Source organism: Oncorhynchus mykiss, chromosome 23 (genome assembly GCF_057628025.1).
Source record: "Oncorhynchus mykiss isolate SJ-2025 chromosome 23, ASM5762802v1, whole genome shotgun sequence".
Classification (NCBI taxonomy): domain Eukaryota; kingdom Metazoa; phylum Chordata; class Actinopteri; order Salmoniformes; family Salmonidae; genus Oncorhynchus; species Oncorhynchus mykiss.
Genome location: NC_143044.1, coordinates 56,242,029 through 56,261,327, shown reverse-complemented (window position 1 = coordinate 56,261,327; position 19,299 = coordinate 56,242,029). Strand labels below are relative to the sequence as shown.

Genomic DNA, 19,299 nt, shown 5'->3' with positions numbered 1-19,299 from the left:
GAAAAGGGCAACCAGTGAAGAACAAACACCATTGTAAATACAACCCATATTTATTTTTTATTCATTTTCCCTTTTGCATTCGTTGCAACACTTTATATAGACATAATATTACATTTGAAATGTCTTTATTTCCTTTGGAACTTTTTGCGAGTGTAATGTTTACTGTTCATTTTATATTATTTATTTCACTTTTGTTTATTATCTATTTCACTTGCTTTGACAATAAAGCCCTTTGAATTGAATTGCCCTTATGGAGCCCCATGATTGAGCCAGATGGTGTTTTAAGTGGAATCAAATCTCATTGAAGTACGGCTACGTACCGTTTTATCGCAGTTCCAGCAAAATGCTTATGTATCTAGTTCAAACAGTGCAGTAATATCTAGCAATACAAAATAACAATACGCACATAATCCAAAGGTTTAATAATAATAATAAAGAACAAGATATTAAGACGTCAGAATGAGCCAGAGGTGGCACCACGTGTGGAAAAATGAGTTAGTGTCTTTTTTCGGGCCTGGAGTTTTTCCTGATCTCATGACCTGGTCTCTCTGCTGTCTCCTGTAGTCCACGATCAGCTCCTTCCTTGTGTTGAAGTTGAGGGAGAGATAAGCAAACTGACCTGTATATTTGTCTATGGATTTCAACCGGAATCCCTTATTATTACTTTAATAAAATAATACGGGTTGCAGGTTTGAATCCCGGGTCCGATGAGAATTGTCTGGTTGGGATAGCTAACAGAGGCGTGTTGTGAAATCCTAGATACCGTGGTTTAATGTTGGGCTGAAACAGGCAGGTATTCCCAAACTGGGGTACACGCGCAATGCCGTCGGGGGTACGCAAAATAAAAATGTGATTCACATTTAAAATAATAATTATAATATTTTCCAACGGGGCTAAACATTTGGGTGAGTTTTTTTCTCGCCTGAGTAGCCTCGTTTCACTGACCTTTGAAACAGAGGGGAACCACTACTTCAAGGTCTCAGAGCAAGTGGCGTCACCGATTGAAACGCTATTTAGCCCGCACCACCACTAGTTGGTGCGCGCTAAATAGCGTTTCACATCCGTTACACCCCCCCGATGATGGTGGAGCAAAAGCCATGACAGGGAGACATAGTGGAGTCGTAACGCGCGTGCCAGCAGTTGCTCCCGACGCCACTTGGGTACACTGCAGCATCCACGGAGAGGTTCTTGCTGGAAAAGGTGCATGCATACTCATTCATTAGACAGACACACAAAATAGTTTGTTTGGCAGTAGGTCAATGGTTTGCAACATTCAGGTCATTAAAATCCAGACAGAAAATATTTACACAAGAAGCAATCTAATATCACACAGTCAAAACTCTCCGTCGTTTAGTTAAGTTCGATGAAAATGATTAAAATAAAACCTAATATAACTCAAACGGAAAGCATTTGCATTTTTTGCGCAGTCCAGGCAGTGCTGAGAGGGATAGAATACACGACTCAGTTAATTTCCCCTCGTCTTTGACGTGTTGATTGTGCTTTGGCTTATTATCAGGTCTGTTATTATTGTGATTATTATATAATATTTACAACTTTACTTACAGATTAGGCAAAAGGTACAATTGTATTTTTTATTTGACTGGGCATTTGAACAATATATTAATTCATATCAATGTGGCATTTAAATACAGGAACATACAGTATCTTCAACACAGTATATTTCCCACCCGTAGAAAATCTTCTATTTACAGTGCATTACAACATTCCTCGCAAAATGTGTCAAGACTGTTGCTAAGGCAAAATGTGTCAGACTGTTGCTAAGGCAAAATGTGTCAGACTGTTGCCAAGGCAAAATGTGTCAAGACTGTTGCTAAGGCAAAATGTGTCAGACTGTTGCCAAGGCAAAATGTGTCAGACTGTTGCCAAGGCAAAATGTGTCAGACTGTTGCTAAGGCAAAATGTGTCAGACTGTTGCCAAGGCAAAATGTGTCAAGACTGTTGCTAAGGCAAAATGTGTCAAGACTGTTGCTAAGGCAAAATGTGTCAAGACTGTTGCTAAGGCAAAATGTGTCAAGACTGTTGCTAAGGCAAAATGTGTCAGACTGTTGCTAAGGCAAAATGTGTCAGACTGTTGCTAAGGCAAAATGTGTCAGACTGTTGCTAAGGCATTTCAAGAATACTGGAAAAAAATAACTGCACTGCAAAACAGTCGAGCAACAACAATTCATTTAATTATACATTTATTGAAAATATCTCTGAATTTTACTTCAGAATATATTTCACATTTTACATGTACCAGAACATAAGAATGATAACAGTTTTGCTTCCCTCAACATGACAGAATTAACAATATTTATTTTTGGGATTGTTGAATAATACTGCAAGAGAAGTATTTGAATGACTCGTTGTAATAATTTGCAGTTCAGTAAAACTCTACAATTAGTTCTCAGTAGCATTTCACATTAAAGTATTCTGTCCCCAGATCAACGTGTGCTGTATATCCAACTCCTACAGCTGTTTCGATGTACAGCACAAACCGATCCGGAACTGGGACCAGGCTAACATGAAAGCCCCTTTTTTTGTTCAAAAGTTCCATGCAGATGTCATGTCCTGTCTCTGTACCTCCTTCAGGTTGGCACGTCTATCGGACTCAGCCATGGTCCACTAAAGTGCATTAAATACAGTAAACCACCAATTCATTCATATCTGATGGAACTAAAACACTTAGATCTGCATTGTGGTACGTGTCATTTCTGCCTTTCACGGCCTTTGGCTGTTTTTAACCAGACTAAATGGGATGTGAACACAGAAAGGATCAGGAATGGATTAAAGTAATCATAAGGCATTGGGCAGTAGTAGAGTATCCTGACTCAGTCTTTTTAAGTACAGTCAACAATGTGATTTCCTGTGTTTTTTATATATATATATATATATCCTTTTAGTGGTAAGAGCTGTTTGAAAAGACTGCCTGAAATTTCAGCCTGTTTTGGTGAGAGGGAGTTTTGGCCTCACATGGTGACATCACCATGTGGTAAATGAGTTAATATAGACCAATAAGAAAGAGAGTTCCAGACCTCTCTGCCAATAACAGCTCGTCTTCAGTTTCCCCCTCCTCACTCAGAACCACTTCCAGACAGTTGCTTGAGAAATTGCTTTTTGCTACAAAGCTATTTTTCTTTTTGACCATTTTAATTGAAAACAATCACACTAAGGTAGTTAAATTGTTACCCAGAAATGCTAGACATTGCGATAAAAATAGCTGCTTTCGACCTTTAAAATGGTTTAAAAAGGTGCTCAAATAATTCATTTTATTAAGGAAAAAAGTACTTAAAGCAATACATTTTCATGCCATTTTCTTTCAGTAAATGAAAACCACAAATGGCGAAAAAAATACACAATAAATGCTTACAGAACATTTTGTCAAGCTAACATACAAACAGAATCTTTCAAGTTGAATGAAAAGTAACTCCCCTATTGAACAAGATCCTAAGTCACAATCTGTGCCTCTGTAGAACATCCAAACAGCCCCTGGATCTTCTATCGACCAAATAACACCTGGGCCTCACTGCATGGTGTTACTTCCTTACTGAGACAAACACATCACCGAGAATGCTTCCGTGTCAATGTTATCGTTTGCATGCTATATGACTGTCTCAGGTAACAACTAATTGACTTTATGTAGCTAGTGTCAGGGAAATCAGGGCGGCAGTTTAGGTTATGACAAAGACCACACTTTTAAGCGTTGGCCCAGTAACCGAAAGGTCACTGGTTCGAATCCCAGAGCTGACTAGGTGAAAAAAGAAAAAAAAAATGCCGATGTGCCCTTGAGCAAGGCACTTAACCCTAATTGCTCCAGTAAGTTGCTCTGGATAAGAGCCGTCTGCTAAATGTCTGAAAAAGTTTTAAAATCTTGTACAATCTTATGACCTAAGTAGCTTGCTAAACAGCATTATCCAGCTACAAGCGGCTAATAACGTCTCTATGGTAAGGCTGCACTAACTAGACATGTCCAACCACATTATGGGCACATAGAGGTAACTGGCAAAATAAAAACAACACCAACATCGTCTCAATAGAACGCTGGCCCACCACCAGCCAGAACAGCTTCACCGTGGCATAGATTCTACACGTGTCTGGAACTCTGTTGGGAGGGCTTGCGACACCATTATTCCAGGAGAAATTCCACCAGTTGGTGTTTTGGTGGCGGCGGTGTAAAACGCTGTCTCAGGGCGCCGCTTCAGAATCTCCCGTAAAGTGTTCAATTGGGTTGAGATCTGGTGACTGAGACGGCACATGGTTTACATCGTATTCATGCTTATCAAACCACTCGTGCCCTGTTGTGGGATGGGGGGCATTGTCATCTTATGGGGACGTAGCCATGGTAACCGTAATAAATGGCCTGCCCAGCCATTTGTATGCATGACCCTAAGCATTATGGGATGTTAATTGTTTAATTAACTCAGGAAACCACACCTGTGTGGAAGCACCTGCTTCAATACACTTTGTATCCCTCATTTACTCCAGTGTTATTATTTTGGCAGTTAGTTGATTTTCTCGTAATATTTGATAATAAATCTAACATTTTCATGTTATGGCAGAGAGGAAGGTATGGAAGAAATGTACCGTAAAGTAGTTGGTGAATGTTTTAAACTAAATGTGTATTAACTCCTTATTTAACCGTGTTATCAATAAGTTAAATATATTATATATAATATAATATTATGATACTGGGGATACTGGGGCAGGTAGTCTAGTGGTTAGAACGTTGGGCCAGTGACCGAAAGGTTGCTAGATCAAATCCCGAGCTGACAAGGTAAAAATCTATCGTTCTGCCCCTGAACAAGGCATTGTTCCTAGTGTTCCTAGACCAGTTAACCCACTGTTCCTAGACCAGTTAACCCACTGTTCCTAGACCAGTTTAACCCACTGTTCCTAGACCAGTTTAACCCACTGTTCCTAGACCAGTTAACCCACTGTTCCTAGACCAGTTAACCCACTGTTCCTAGACCAGTTAACCCACTGTTCCTAGACCAGTTAACCCACTGTTCCTAGACCAGTTAACCCACTGTTCCTAGACCGTCATTGAAAATAAAAATGTATTATTTAACTGACTTGCCTAGTTAAATAAAGGGAAATATAAATACTGCAGGTTCCTCTTCAGGGATTCAGAAGTACATTTTATGGCCATAATCCTAACAACTACATTTTACATTCACCTTTTACTAGTTTACGTTTTATCAACAAATCATTTTTTATTGAGTTGTCTTTTTGTCAATGCAATTCAAAAGTGCTGTAGACTACAAATAGCTTGTGAAAAGAGTACACACAGCCTACAGTAGAATGGCCATGGCATAGACAGAGAACTGTTTCATATTCATGGCCGGATTACCAACTGGGAAATTAGCTTTAAAACGGAACATTTTTTTATCTCTGCCCCATGGCAAAATGTGTACAATTGCAGGAAGTTAGCTTTAAAAAATGTCTTGCTCCACTGCCATGAGGAGAGGGGAGGGGGGCTTCAAAATATTATTGCCTAGGGCCCCAGATGTGGTTTGTCAGCCCTGCTTCTATAAGAAACAGCACATAAAAAAATATTTGTTTACTATATATGTTTTTTTTGTATAGCTCTAACCTGGTTGACAATCTAGTGAGGGGGAGCATGTATTCTTCATTTGTTTTCTAAGATGTATAAAATCTCTTTTTGTGACAGTACCGCCATGCCTCTGCTTTATCCAGTTGCACTGCGACCCCTCTCATTTATCCAGTTCCCCTGTGACCCCTCTCATTTATCCAGTTCCCCTGTGACCCCTCTCATTTATCCAGTTCCCCTGCGACCCCTCTCATTTATCCAGTTCCCCTGCGACCCCTCTCATTTATCCAGTTCCCCTGCGACCCCTCTCATTTATCCAGTTCCCCTGTGACCCCTCTCATTTATCCAGTTCCCCTGTGACCCCTCTCATTTATCCAGTTCCCCTGCGACCCCTCTCATTTATCCAGTTCCCCTGCGACCCCTCTCATTTATCCAGTTCCCCTGTGACCCCTCTCAGTAAAGTAAGACTCCTTCCGTATCATTTAAAAACACTGTGCTGTAAACTGTAACAATGTTGAATAACAACCAAGTCAGTTGAAACCTAATAAATCTCATATACTCTATGAAACGGAACATGGTTTACCACGTTTCAGGACTCTATTCCTCATTAATATCCAGTAAATCATTTAAGTATTAAAGTTACTTCCAGATTTTTATGAAATATGAAATAGTTTTCCTTTCAATTTAAAAAAAAAATGAAGCATCTTTTCTGTGTTGGAATGGTGTGGGCGTATCTACCGGTCAGTAAAAATATTCATGTGAGTAAACCGCTGATTGGCCAGCACTTCATACTCTATGAGGAAATAGCAAGGCTTTTTTAAACCGTCTGTTTGAGATATAACTTTGAAGTTTGAGTTTTTGAAGTGTTTTTTTGTCTTCTCTTCCTCCCAATTTATGTTTTTGTCCACAAATACAAGTCTAGGACGAGTCCGCAACATTCTTTGGGTTTGAGTAAACAGAACATGACCTTTTAAAAGTGAGACTTTCACTGGACAGTTACTTTAAGAATAGAAAAGTATCTGTGTTGGTTGCACGACCCACATTACATGAAAGCTATGGACACAACTGACAGCTTCACTTCAAGACGGGAGATTTAAAAGGTGTCACAACAAACAAGTTTAAAATGTTTTTTTTTTTTTTTAAAAAGCTTTCTTATTTTTCAAATCTCTCCTTTAATATTTGACAGCAATATTAAAGAGAAACTGTGGATTGATTGCCTTTGCAACATCAATGTAACATTACAGCAGAAGAAGCATTCACAGCTCATGAACACCTCCTCCAGCCTACTGAGGGAGGCTCGACCAATGGCAGCATGAGGGAGGCTCGACCAATGGCAGCATGAGGGAGGCTCGACCAATGGCAGCATGAGGGAGGCTCGACCAATGGCAGCACGAGGGAGGCTCGACCAATGGCAGCATACCAGCTTTGGCAACAGACAGATTTGTACCATTTCACACAACAGACTATTTGCTGCAGCGAAGAAGAAATGAAACAGTATAACGTAAAGTTCATTAAAGTCCTTATTTTAAAAGCTAACATGAATCTTTAAGAACTCTTTAGGAAACCCGTAAAAAGCTCACAAAGGAGAAGAGTGAAGCTGTGACTGTAGCTACAAGATAGAGAAGCATCTCTCAAAATTACACTGCAAACTAAACTTCTGTCGGTTTTATATCTTATGTATTTTTTATTAGATTGGTTTTGTTTTGGAGATTTTTTGAGATTGGGGGAAAACCTCCTAGCCACTCCGGTTCCGGGTGCTTCCGTCCCCAGTGCGCTGAGCCCGGGCCAGCACTATTTCAGGGGACACTCTCTTGCGGTCCTTTGCCAGGCCGAGGAAACACATCAAGTCGATGAAACAGGTGGTCAGGTTCAGTTTGCAGCCAAACTCACTTGATGCGTAATCATATGGGAAGGTGTGGTGATAGTTATGGAACCCTTCACCTGAAAGTAACAGGAAACCACAGTCAGGGTAACCGTTGGCCGTTATTTACACACAATCATACATTCAAGATACCTTGTAAGATGTGAACACCCACACATGGTTTGATATAGAGCTACTATAAATATTATTTTCTGTCAACTCAAAAAACCTAAAATTCATGGTCTGCATAAACTTGCTCTTCATCGACAATGAACAACCAATCCCCCTTTGGATCTCTTTGACAAACAAGTTAAACACATATCACATGTTCAATATCACCCAGGAAGGTAATTACAAGCACAGAAGTCAACGCTCGTTCTGTTAGGCTACTGTTCTGCGATAATTGTGTAGTATAGAGTCAGTTATTTATTTATTTACCCCGTTTTCTCCCCAATTTCATGGTATCCAATTGGTAGTTAACAGTCTTGTCTCATCGCTGCAACTCCTGTACGGACTCAGGAGAGACGAAGGTCGAGAGCCGTGCGTCCTCCGAAACACAACCCGGCCCCAAGCCGCACTGCTTCTTGACACAACGGCTACTTAACCCGGAAGCGAGTCGCACCAATGTGTCGGAGGAAACGCCGTGCACCTGGTGACCGTGTCAGCGTGCACTGTGCCCGGCCCGCCACAGGAGTCGCTAGTGCGTGACGGGACAAGGACATCTCTGCCGACCAAACCCTCCCCTAACCCAGACGACGCTGGGCCAATTGTGCGCTGCCCCATGGGTCTCCCGGTCGCGACAGAGCCTGGACTCGAAACCAGAATCTCTAGCGGCACAGCTAGCAATGCGAGGCAGTGCCTTAGACCACTGCGCCACTCAGGAGACCCCAGTATAGAGTCATCTACGATATAACTACCATGTTATAAAGGAGCGACTTAATGAAAGATCTTAAGATCTTTTAAAATGGCAAGAGGTAGCTAACATACCTATGGCACTAAGGGTGACAAACTTGTTCTCTCTGGGGTTGATGTTGGTGTCGTAGGGCCGGTTTCCCCACATGTGGGCAGCACTGTTGACCAGCCAGGTAGCGTTCAGTACCAGGGTGTACCTCAGCAGACCCGGCACGAAGTAGCCCAGCCACAGGCTCTCTCCCCACAGGCACCAAGGAACAAACATGGGGATGGAGAAGCACATCAGCACCACTGACATCTTGTAATACCTGTGTAGAAGACCAGAGACATATCCTCTATGACATCTTGTAATACCCGTGGAGAAGACCAGAGAACAGAGACATATCCTCTATGACATCTTGTAATACCCGTGGAGAAGACCAGAGAACAGAGACATATCCTCTATGACATCTTGTAATACCCGTGGAGAAGACCAGAGAACAGAGACATATCCTCTATGACATCTTGTAATACCCGTGGAGAAGACCAGAGAACAGAGACATATCCTCTATGACATCTTGTAATACCTGTGGAGAAGACCAGAGAACAGAGACATATCCTCTATGACATCTTGTAATACCTGTGGAGAAGACCAGAGAACAGAGACATATCCTCTATGACATCTTGCAATACCTGTGGAGAAGACCAGAGACATATCCTCTATGACATCTTGTAATACCTGTGGAGAAGACCAGAGAACAGAGACATATCCTCTATGACATCTTGTAATACCTGTGGAGAAGACCAGAGACATATCCTCTATGACATCTTGTAATACCTGTGGAGAAGACAAGAGACATATCCTCTATGACATCTTGTAATACCTGTGGAGAAGACCAGAGAACAGAGACATAATCTCTATGACATCTTGTAATACCTGTGGAGAAGACCAGAGACATAATCTCTATGACATCTTGTAATACCTGTGGAGAAGACCAGAGAACAGAGACATATCCTCTATGACATCTTGTAATACCCGTGGAGAAGACCAGAGAACAGAGACATATCCTCTATGACACCTTGTAATACCTGTGGAGAAGACCAGAGACATATCCTCTATGACATCTTGTAATACCTGTGGAGAAGACCAGAGAACAGAGACATATCCTCTATGACATCTTGTAATACCCGTGGAGAAGACCAGAGACATATCCTCTATGACATCTTGTAATACCTGTGGTACGGAGGCAGCAACAGAAGATACATGTCTATTCAAACTGTCAGTGTAACAGCAGTTACTCTCCGTGGGGTCTGGCAACATGAAGGCAGTTATACAAAAAACATCACAATACAGTCATAACAGATTTCACAACACACTGAGTGTGTGCCCTCAGGCCCCTACTCCACTACCACATATCTACAATACACTGAGTGTGTGCCCTCAGGCCCCTACTCCACTACCACATATCTACAACACACTGTGTGCCCTCAGGCCCCTACTCCACTACCACATATCTACAACACACTGAGTGTGTGCCCTCAGGCCCCTACTCCACTACCACATATCTACAATACACTGAGTGTGTCCCCTCAGGCCCCTACTCCACTACTACCACATATCTACAACACACTGAGTGTGTGCCCTCAGGCCCCTACTCCACTACCACATATCTACAACACACTGAGTGTGTGCCCTCAGGCCCCTACTCCACTACCACATATCTACAACACACTGTGTGCCCTCAGGCCCCTACTCCACTACCACATATCTACAACACACTGAGTGTGTGCCCTCAGGCCCCTACTCCACTACCACATATCTACAATACACTGAGTGTGTCCCCTCAGGCCCCTACTCCACTACTACCACATATCTACAACACACTGAGTGTGTGCCCTCAGGCCCCTACTCCACTACCACATATCTACAACACACTGAGTGTGTGCCCTCAGGCCCCTACTCCACTACCACATATCTACAACACACTGAGTGTGTGCCCTCAGGCCCCTACTCCACTACCACATATCTACAACACACTGAGTGTGTGCCCTCAGGCCCCTACTCCACTACCACATATCTACAACACACTGAGTGTGTGTCCTCAGGCCCCTACTCCACTACCACATATCTACAACACACTGAGTGTGTGTCCTCAGGCCCCTACTCCACTACCACATATCTACAACACACTGAGTGTGTGCCCTCAGGCCCCTACTCCACTACCACATATCTACAACACACTGAGTGTGTGCCCTCAGGCCCCTACTCCACTACCACATATCTACAACACACTGAGTGTGTACCCTCAGGCCCCTACTCCACTACCACATATCTACAACACACTGAGTGTGTGCCCTCAGGCCCCTACTCCACTACCACATATCTACAACACACTGAGTGTGTGCCCTCAGGCCCCTACTCCACTACCACATATCTACAACACACTGTGTGCCCTCAGGCCCCTACTCCACTACCACATATCTACAACACACTGAGTGTGTGCCCTCAGGCCCCTACTCCACTACCACATATCTACAACACACTGAGTGTGTGCCCTCAGGCCCCTACTCCACTACCACATATCTACAATACAAAATCCATGTGTACGTGTGTATAGTGTGTATGTTATCATGGCGTGTATATATCCATGTATCTGTGAAGATAGACTGACAGTCTAACAGACTTCTCTGTACAGAACCCAACACAGCAGATAGACTATCAGTCTGGCAGACCTCTCTCTCTACAGGACCCAACACAGCAGATAGACTATCAGTCTGGCAGACCTCTCTCTCTACAGGACCCAACACAGCAGATAGACTATCAGTCTAACAGACTTCTCTGTACAGAACCCAACACAGCAGATAGACTATCAGTCTAACAGGCCTCTCTCTACAAGGTCCAACACAGCAGATAGACCTCTCTCTACAAGGCCCAACACAGCAGATAGACTTTCAGTCTAACAGACTTCTCTGTACAGAACCCAACACAGCAGATAGACTATCAGTCTAACAGACCTCTCTCTACAGGACCCAACACAGCAGATAGACTATCAGTCTAACAGACCTCTCTCTACAGGACCCAACACAGTAACACTGTCTCGGCTGGCAGCATCTTCTTTGACAGATGATCACATTATTCCGTTACAAATACACAACATGGACGTTCCAGGTCTCCATTGTTAAGAGGCTTCTCCAACCTACTGAGTTATACTGGTGATCTAACTATGAACAGGACAGGTTTAGTGGGGAGTCATACTGGTGATCTAACTATGAACAGGACAGGTTTAGTGGGGAGTCATACTGGTGATCTAACTATGAACAGGACAGGTTTAGTGGTGATCTAACTATGAACAGGACAGGTTTAGTGGGGAGTCATACTGGTGATCTAACTGTGAACAGGACAGGTTTAGTGGGGAGTCATACTGGTGATCTAACTATGAACAGGACAGGTTTAGTGGTGATCTAACTATGAACAGGACAGGTTTAGTGGGGAGTCATACTGGTGATCTAACTATGAACAGGACAGGTTTAGTGGGGAGTCATACTGGTGATCTAACTATGAACAGGACAGGTTTAGTGGGGAGTCATACTGGTGATCTAACTATGAACAGGACAGGTTTAGTGGGGAGTCATACTGGTGATCTAACTATGAACAGGACAGGTTTAGTGGGGAGTCATACTGGTGATCTAACTATGAACAGGACAGGTTTAGTGGGGAGTCATACTGGTGATCTAACTATGAACAGGACAGGTTTAGTGGGGAGTCATACTGGTGATCTAACTATGAACAGGACAGGTTTAGTTATGGAAAAAGAGAATTCAAGGAATACGGTTGAAATGGATCGTCAGGAAGGAACACCTACTTCCTCTGGAACATGACGACCTTGTCAGCCTTCAAGTCACTGAGTTCCAGCTTCTTCCCCTTCTCAATGACGTCCGGGTGTTTACGCACCAGGAGCCAACCGATGTGGGCGAAGAAGAACCCTCGGACGGCGTTGTGCGGGTCGGCATCGGTCTCTGAAAACTTGTGGTGAACTCTGTGGTCCCGAGCCCATTCAAAGATATCATTCTGTAGTGGGGGGCACAAAGACAAAATATTTAAACATGGAATCCATAGAACGGGCCTGATGGCATAATGGGTGGACTTGGCAGCCATTTTGAGTGTACCCATGTCGAGGTCGTTAATATACTGGTTAAGACAGCGGAAAAATTCCATGCGGAGCGTTTGAAAGGAAACACATTCATTGGTCAGATCAGATCCAATATCCCAAGTGGCAGAGCAGATAGAGACGTAATCTAGCAGAGCTGCAGGGGCAGTGGTCTGGTCCTCACTAGGATAATGACAGTATACACACACACACCGGCAGGGCAGTGGTCTGGTCCTCACTAGGATAATGACAGTATACACACACACACAGTCAGGGCAGTGGTCTGGTCCTCACTAGGATAATGACAGTATACACACACACACAGTCAGGGCAGTGGTCTGGTCCTCACTAGGATAATGACAGTATACACACACACACAGTCAGGACAGTGGTCTGGTCCTCACTAGGATAATGACAGTATACACACACACACAGTCAGGGCAGTGGTCTGGTCCTCACTAGGATAATGACAGTATACACACACACACCGGCAGGGCAGTGGTCTGGTCCTCACTAGGATAATGACAGTATACACACACACACCGGCAGGGCAGTGGTCTGGTCCTCACTAGGATAATGACAGTATACACACACACACAGTCAGGGCAGTGGTCTGGTCCTCACTAGGATAATGACAGTATACACACACACACAGTCAGGGCAGTGGTCTGGTCCTCACTAGGATAATGACAGTATACACACACACACAGTCAGGACAGTGGTCTGGTCCTCACTAGGATAATGACAGTATACACACACACACAGTCAGGGCAGTGGTCTGGTCCTCACTAGGATAATGACAGTATACACACACACACACCGGCAGGGCAGTGGTCTGGTCCTCCTAGGATAACGAATCGGCACCGCATTCAGTGCCGGTGCCGATTCTACAGGACGAGCATTGAACACGTGACCAGCGGTCGGGACATCAAGTAATAAAAGTGGATGTAGATCATTTGAAAAAACGTTTTAAATGACCAGAACGACAGTTATTCTGTGTTTACTGAGTAGTTCGCTGAAATTAACTACGATTGTGTTTATTCTCCACATTCATGGCGAACTTACAGTACAGCTAAAATTCACTTCCCAGTCCTTTTTTTAGTCGCTAATCCTGTAGAATCAGCGACGCGACGCTGGTCCAATGAATTTGTTCATTTTCAAACGCTTCTGCATGGAATTATTACATTGGCCGAAACGTTGTTAGCTTCAAACTAGACCAATCCAGGAAATAAAAACAGGAAATTACATGACAAAAATCCATTGCATGTGACATACACAGTGCCTTGGGAAAGTTTTCAGACCCATTCACTTCTTCCAAACGTTTGTTAGGTTAGTTACAGCCTTAATCTAAAATTGATTTGAAAAATAATTATAATCAATCTACATTCAATACCCCATAATGACAAAGCAAAAATATATATACGTACAGTGTATAGATTAAAAAAAACAAAAACATTTTTGCTAATGTATGAAAAAAACAACAACGGAAATATCACATTTACATAAGTATTCAGACCCTTTACTCTGTACTTTATTGAAGCACCTTTGGCCGCGATTACAGCCTCAACTCTTCTTGGGTATCACGCTACAAGCTTGGCACACCTGTATTTGGGGAGTTTCTCCCATTCTTCTCTGCAGATCTTCTCAAGCTCTGTTAGGTTGGATAGGGAGTGTCGCTGCACAGTTATTTTCAGGTCTCTCCAGAGATGTTCGATCGGGTCCAAGTCTGGGCTCTGGCTGGGCCACTCAAGGACATTCAGAGACTTGTCCCGAAGCCACTCCTGCGTTGTCTTGGCTGTGCTTAGGGTCATTGTCCTGTTGGAAGGTGAACGTTCGCCCCAGTCTGAGCTCCTGTGCGCTCTGGAGCAGATTTTCATCAAGGACCTCTCTGTACTTTGCTCCGTTCATCTCTGCCTCGATCCTGACTATTCTCCCAGTCCCTGCCGCTGAAAAACATCCCAACAACATGATGCTGCTACCACCATGCTTCACCGTAGGGAAGGTTCCAGGTTTCCTCCAGACATGATGCTGCCACCACCATGCTTCACCGAAGGGATGGTTCCAGGTTTCCTCCAGACATGATGCTGCCACCACCATGCTTCACCGTAGGGATGGTTCCAGGTTTCCACCAGACATGATGCAGCCACCACCATGCTTCACCGTGGGGATGGTTCCAGGTTTCCTCCAGACATGATGCTGCCACCACCATGCTTCACCGTAGGGATGGTTCCAGGTTTCCTCCAGACATGATGCTGCCACCACCATGCTTCACCGTAGGGATGGTTCCAGGTTTCTTCCAGACATGATGCTGCCACCACCATGCTTCACCGTAGGGATGGTTCCAGGTTTCCTCCAGACATGATGCTGCCACCACCATGCTTCACTGTCGGGATGGTTCCAGGTTTCCTCCAGACGTTATTCAGGCCATAGAGTTTAATCTTGGTTTCATCATAGATTCTTGTTTCTCATGATCTGAGTCTTTAAGTTCCTTTTGGCAAACTCCAAGCAGGCTGTTTTTATGTATTTGTTTAGTATTGAACCTTTATTTAACTAGGCAAGTCAGTTAAGAACAAATTCTTATTTAAAATGACGGCCTACCAAAAGGACACAACACTACATAAAGAGAGACCTAAGACAACAACATAGCAAGGCAGCAACACATGACAAAACAACATGGTAGCAACACAACATGGTAGCAACACAACATGGTAGCAGCAGAAAACATGGTAGCAACACAACATGGTAGCAGCACAACATGGTAGCAACACAACATGGTAGCAACACAACATGGTAGCAACACAACATGGTAGCAACACAACATGGTAGCAGCACAACATGGTAGCAGCACAACATGGTAGCAACACAACATGGTAGCAGCACAAAACATGGTACAAACATTATTGGGCACAGACAACAGCACAAAGGGCTGTCATGTCTCTTTTACTGAAGAGTGGCTTCCATCTGGCCACTCTACCATAAAGGCCTGATTGGTGGAGTGCTGCAGAGATGATTGTCCTTCTGGAGGTTCTCCCATCTTCACAGAGGAACTCTGTCAGTGTGACCATCGGGTTCGTCGTCACAGCCCTGACCAAGGCCCTTCTCCCCCGATCGCTCAGTTTGGCCGTGAGGCCAGCTACAACTAGAGTCTTGTTGGTTCCAAACTTCTTCCATTTAAGAATGATGGTGGCCACTGTGTTTAAGGGGACCTTCAATGCTGCAGAGATGTTTTGGTACCCTTCCCCAGATCGGAGCCTCAACACAATCCTGTCTCGGAGCTCTAAGGACAATTCCTTCCACCTCATGGCTTGGTTTTTGCTCTGACATGCACTGTCAACTGTGGGACCTTATATAGACAGGTATGGGTCTTTCCAAATCATGTCCAATCAATTGAATTTACCACAGGTTGATTCCAATCAACTTGTAGAAATGTCTCAAGGATGATCAATGGAAACAGGAGGCAGCTGAGCTCAATTTTGAGTCTCATAGCAAAAGGTCTGAATACTTATGTAAATAAGTATATTTATATATTATATTATAATAATTTTTTATACATTAGCAAAAATATCTCAAAACCTGTTTTTGCTTTGTCATTATGGGGTATCGTGTATACTAGTATATTTAATCTAATTTAGATAAAGGCTGTAACGTAACAAAATGTGGATAAAGTCAAGGGGTCTGAATCCTTTCCAAAGGCCCTGTAAATTAGCACAATTTGAATGAACATTCTACATTACAGCCTGATCTCGCGACAGCTCACATTCTGAGTGCATGCAGTCGTCTGCTTGACCAGGCTAACAGACCGATACTTCGGGAAAGTTTGTTCATCATAACAATGGAAGAGGTTTTTGTGTGTGTGTACCGCTTATCGTCTGTCTTCTGATGTTCAACCCGGTTCAATAAAGGTGAGGTGGGAAAGACCCATGTTGTACCTGAAAGGCCATGGAGTTGGCAGTAGCAAGGAAGATTCTGAGAGGTAACGAGGCCTTGTAGGACCTGTGGCTCCATAGCCGGTGAGCCCCCGCAGTCACTCCTAAAGCACTTGTTAAAAAGCAAAACACAACTGTGTGGAAAGAGAGAGAACAAGGAAGATAGAGGAACAAAATATATTGAAATGGTCATATGACAACAGCTCCTCGCGCGCAGAATCATTTGCATGATAAACAGAGAAAACACAACCATAATCATGAATAGCATCAGGTGGCAAAGAATGGGTCCTGTACTCTGTTTTTCCTAAAAACATTCATTCATTTGTTTGCCATCTAATCCAGAAAAAGAGTCTGCTATTCCATAACAGAGTATAAACGAGCGATAGTGAATAATAATAGACACGTCAAACGGAGTGGAAGGTTTCACAGATTAGAATGTCTCTTTTCCATAGAATCATTCATTTGGAGTTTATCTCCGGGATACAATAATCATATTTGGAGTAAGAGTTTTTTTAATGAATGCATAATAACAACTGTTTCTAGAACTTTCTACATGTCTGGTTATTATAGTATTACATTTGCAGAGAAATGACAACCATCCGTGTTCACCAGCAGGGGAGAGAGAAAGAGGCAGGGGAGCTTGCGCTACGCAGCACTGAAGACTGGCGAATCCAGCTGTGCTGTGTGCCCAATCCGAGGTGAAAATTAACTACGCCATAGAAAACAATATGAAAACTCAGTTCATTTGAAATAACAAGTGGGTTAGCTTTATCATACTTACACCAAGCCCAGGTCAAAACGTGAGCAGATGGGACGAGGGTGATGCCGTACACGGCTCCAATGTGCAATAAAGTCATCAATATGATATTTCTCCACACGATTATCATGGAAGGTTTAGGACCTTCTTTCTCTTTGTACGTTTCATCAAACACATCATCTCTTTTTGTCGCCGATTCTGCGAGCACATCACCGTTCCTGTGTCTCCCCGGACCCTCTATCTCCGTGTCAGTCATCCTCGCCGTGATTTTGTTGATGAATGAAACTGGCAACGAAAGCAGACATTTTGTTACCTTCAAAATAACGAGACAACACAACAGTCATAAAATAGTGGCGTGAATGTGAATTAAATGTAATGTTTCTGCAGAAATTGACATTTGTAACTAATGTCACTCGAAATTGTGGTTAAACGTTGCACGATGGTGACAAAACCTGTCTGTTGCTGGGTGATGCTGAACACTGGCATCAAGACACCGCGTACGTTAGTTAACTAATGTTGGATGAAACATCCCCGTATTATATTCAATTAAATATCAAACGTACCTTATGAAGACTACTTCGGTTAATTGATGCGAACAAATATGACAGAATCCAGTTTCAAATGGTGGTAAACGGCACTGAATTGAAAATAATATAATAACACTGCGATGACCTAAGTTCCAGTGTTGCTGAAGCCGTTTACCTTGCTAGGTGCTCCGGGGTTTGGAGAAGATATTTGCGAGACTGTAATTGGACAAGCTGGGTTTAATACCACCTTTCTCGCCTCGTTTCATTGGTTGCCCTGTTATCTGATGTTCACGTTGTTACAATAACTTGTTAATAGAATATTCTCATCATTTACATAATAATATACTACAGTCTGGTTTTCATGTCTATGCATAGTCACATGTACGAATTACCTCGACTAATCTGTACCCCCGCACATTTACTCGGTACCGGTACCCCCTGTTTATAGCCTCGTTATTGTTATTTTATTGTGTTACTTTTGATTTTTTTTGGTAAATATTTTCTTAACTATTTCTTGAACTGCACTGTTGGTTAAAAGAGCTTGTAAATACGCATTTCACGGTAAGGTCTAAACATGTTGTATTTGACGCATGTGACAAATAAAGTTGGATTTGATTTATGACTACAGTACAAAGATGAAAGATGAAAGATTGGATATTGGATGGAGAAAGTGTAGGCCTACTTTAGTCACATCTCATTAATACGATATTGATCAATAATAATCTATTGTACAGGTTTACACAAACAGTTTAGATGTTTTATTGGATTGGCACTCTAGAAATTGAGTGCAATACTGACAATACCAGTAGTCCATGCTAAAAACATCAAACGGTTGGTTTGGATCATCAGTGATCGCGACACTGTCAGCATGATGGAACTATCTTCAGCCATTAGATAGTAGATAGGCTACAGTCGTTCCTGCGCTCTCTGCTTCAGCTTTGCCATGTGATGTTACCACGTCTCTAGTGCTGTGCTTTCCACACCTATATGATGAATTCAACAGGAAGCCTCAATGTCACACCACATTTCAGTGGTTTCGGTGGTTCATGCGCTTTGTGAAAATAGGCATGTCTTTAATGTGCTTGATTCATTCATCATATCTTTTTTTTAATATCACCACTTTCATTCAAACACTGAAGAAAGAGGAGAAGAATACTTTGTCCATTGATACAGCCACACCCACACCCACACGGTTGCCCTGCAATGATGGGAATGCAGTGAGAGATGATGTCTAAGATTGCTTGACTTGGGCCGGAGCTGTCCCGACGAGCTCCGTACCCGGACTTCACATTTTTTGGTAATTGCAAACCAGCTCCTCTGTAAAACAAAGTAGCATGTCGCCGGCGCTGATTCACACACCGAGGCAGAACACGGTGATCAAAACGGAATGGAAGGCGGGATCTGCATTGAATAGCAATGAAAATTGGGCATTCATTTCCTGATTCCGCTTTGTTGAAATTGATTTGCCGCTATTCTGTGAAACTATGCATGACTGTAGGCTGTTCCAGATTGTGCAGATTGAAAATGCGCCAGCCTGAATGGCATGGTGTCAAATTAGGGTTTTTAAGGTCATGAAAGGTAATTGAAATGAGTTGAATAATTTTTGTTAATATAATTAATTAATGAAGGCACACTTTT

General features: G+C 43.0%; 1 protein-coding gene across 1 annotated transcript; it reads right to left on the bottom strand.

The window, feature by feature from the left end:
• Positions 1-7,206: 7,206 nt before the first annotated feature.
• Positions 7,207-17,876, bottom strand: LOC110513904 (acyl-CoA desaturase). The gene is made up of 6 exons (XM_090217724.1): positions 17,698-17,876; positions 17,159-17,419; positions 16,381-16,511; positions 12,167-12,372; positions 8,400-8,632; positions 7,207-7,492 (listed from the first exon to the last, which is right to left on the bottom strand). The coding sequence occupies exons 2-6, from the start codon at positions 17,388-17,390 to the stop codon at positions 7,287-7,289; spliced, it is 1,008 nt and encodes a 335-aa protein (XP_090073850.1). The 5' UTR covers positions 17,391-17,419; positions 17,698-17,876; the 3' UTR covers positions 7,207-7,286.
• Between the last annotated feature and the right edge of the window lie 1,423 nt (positions 17,877-19,299).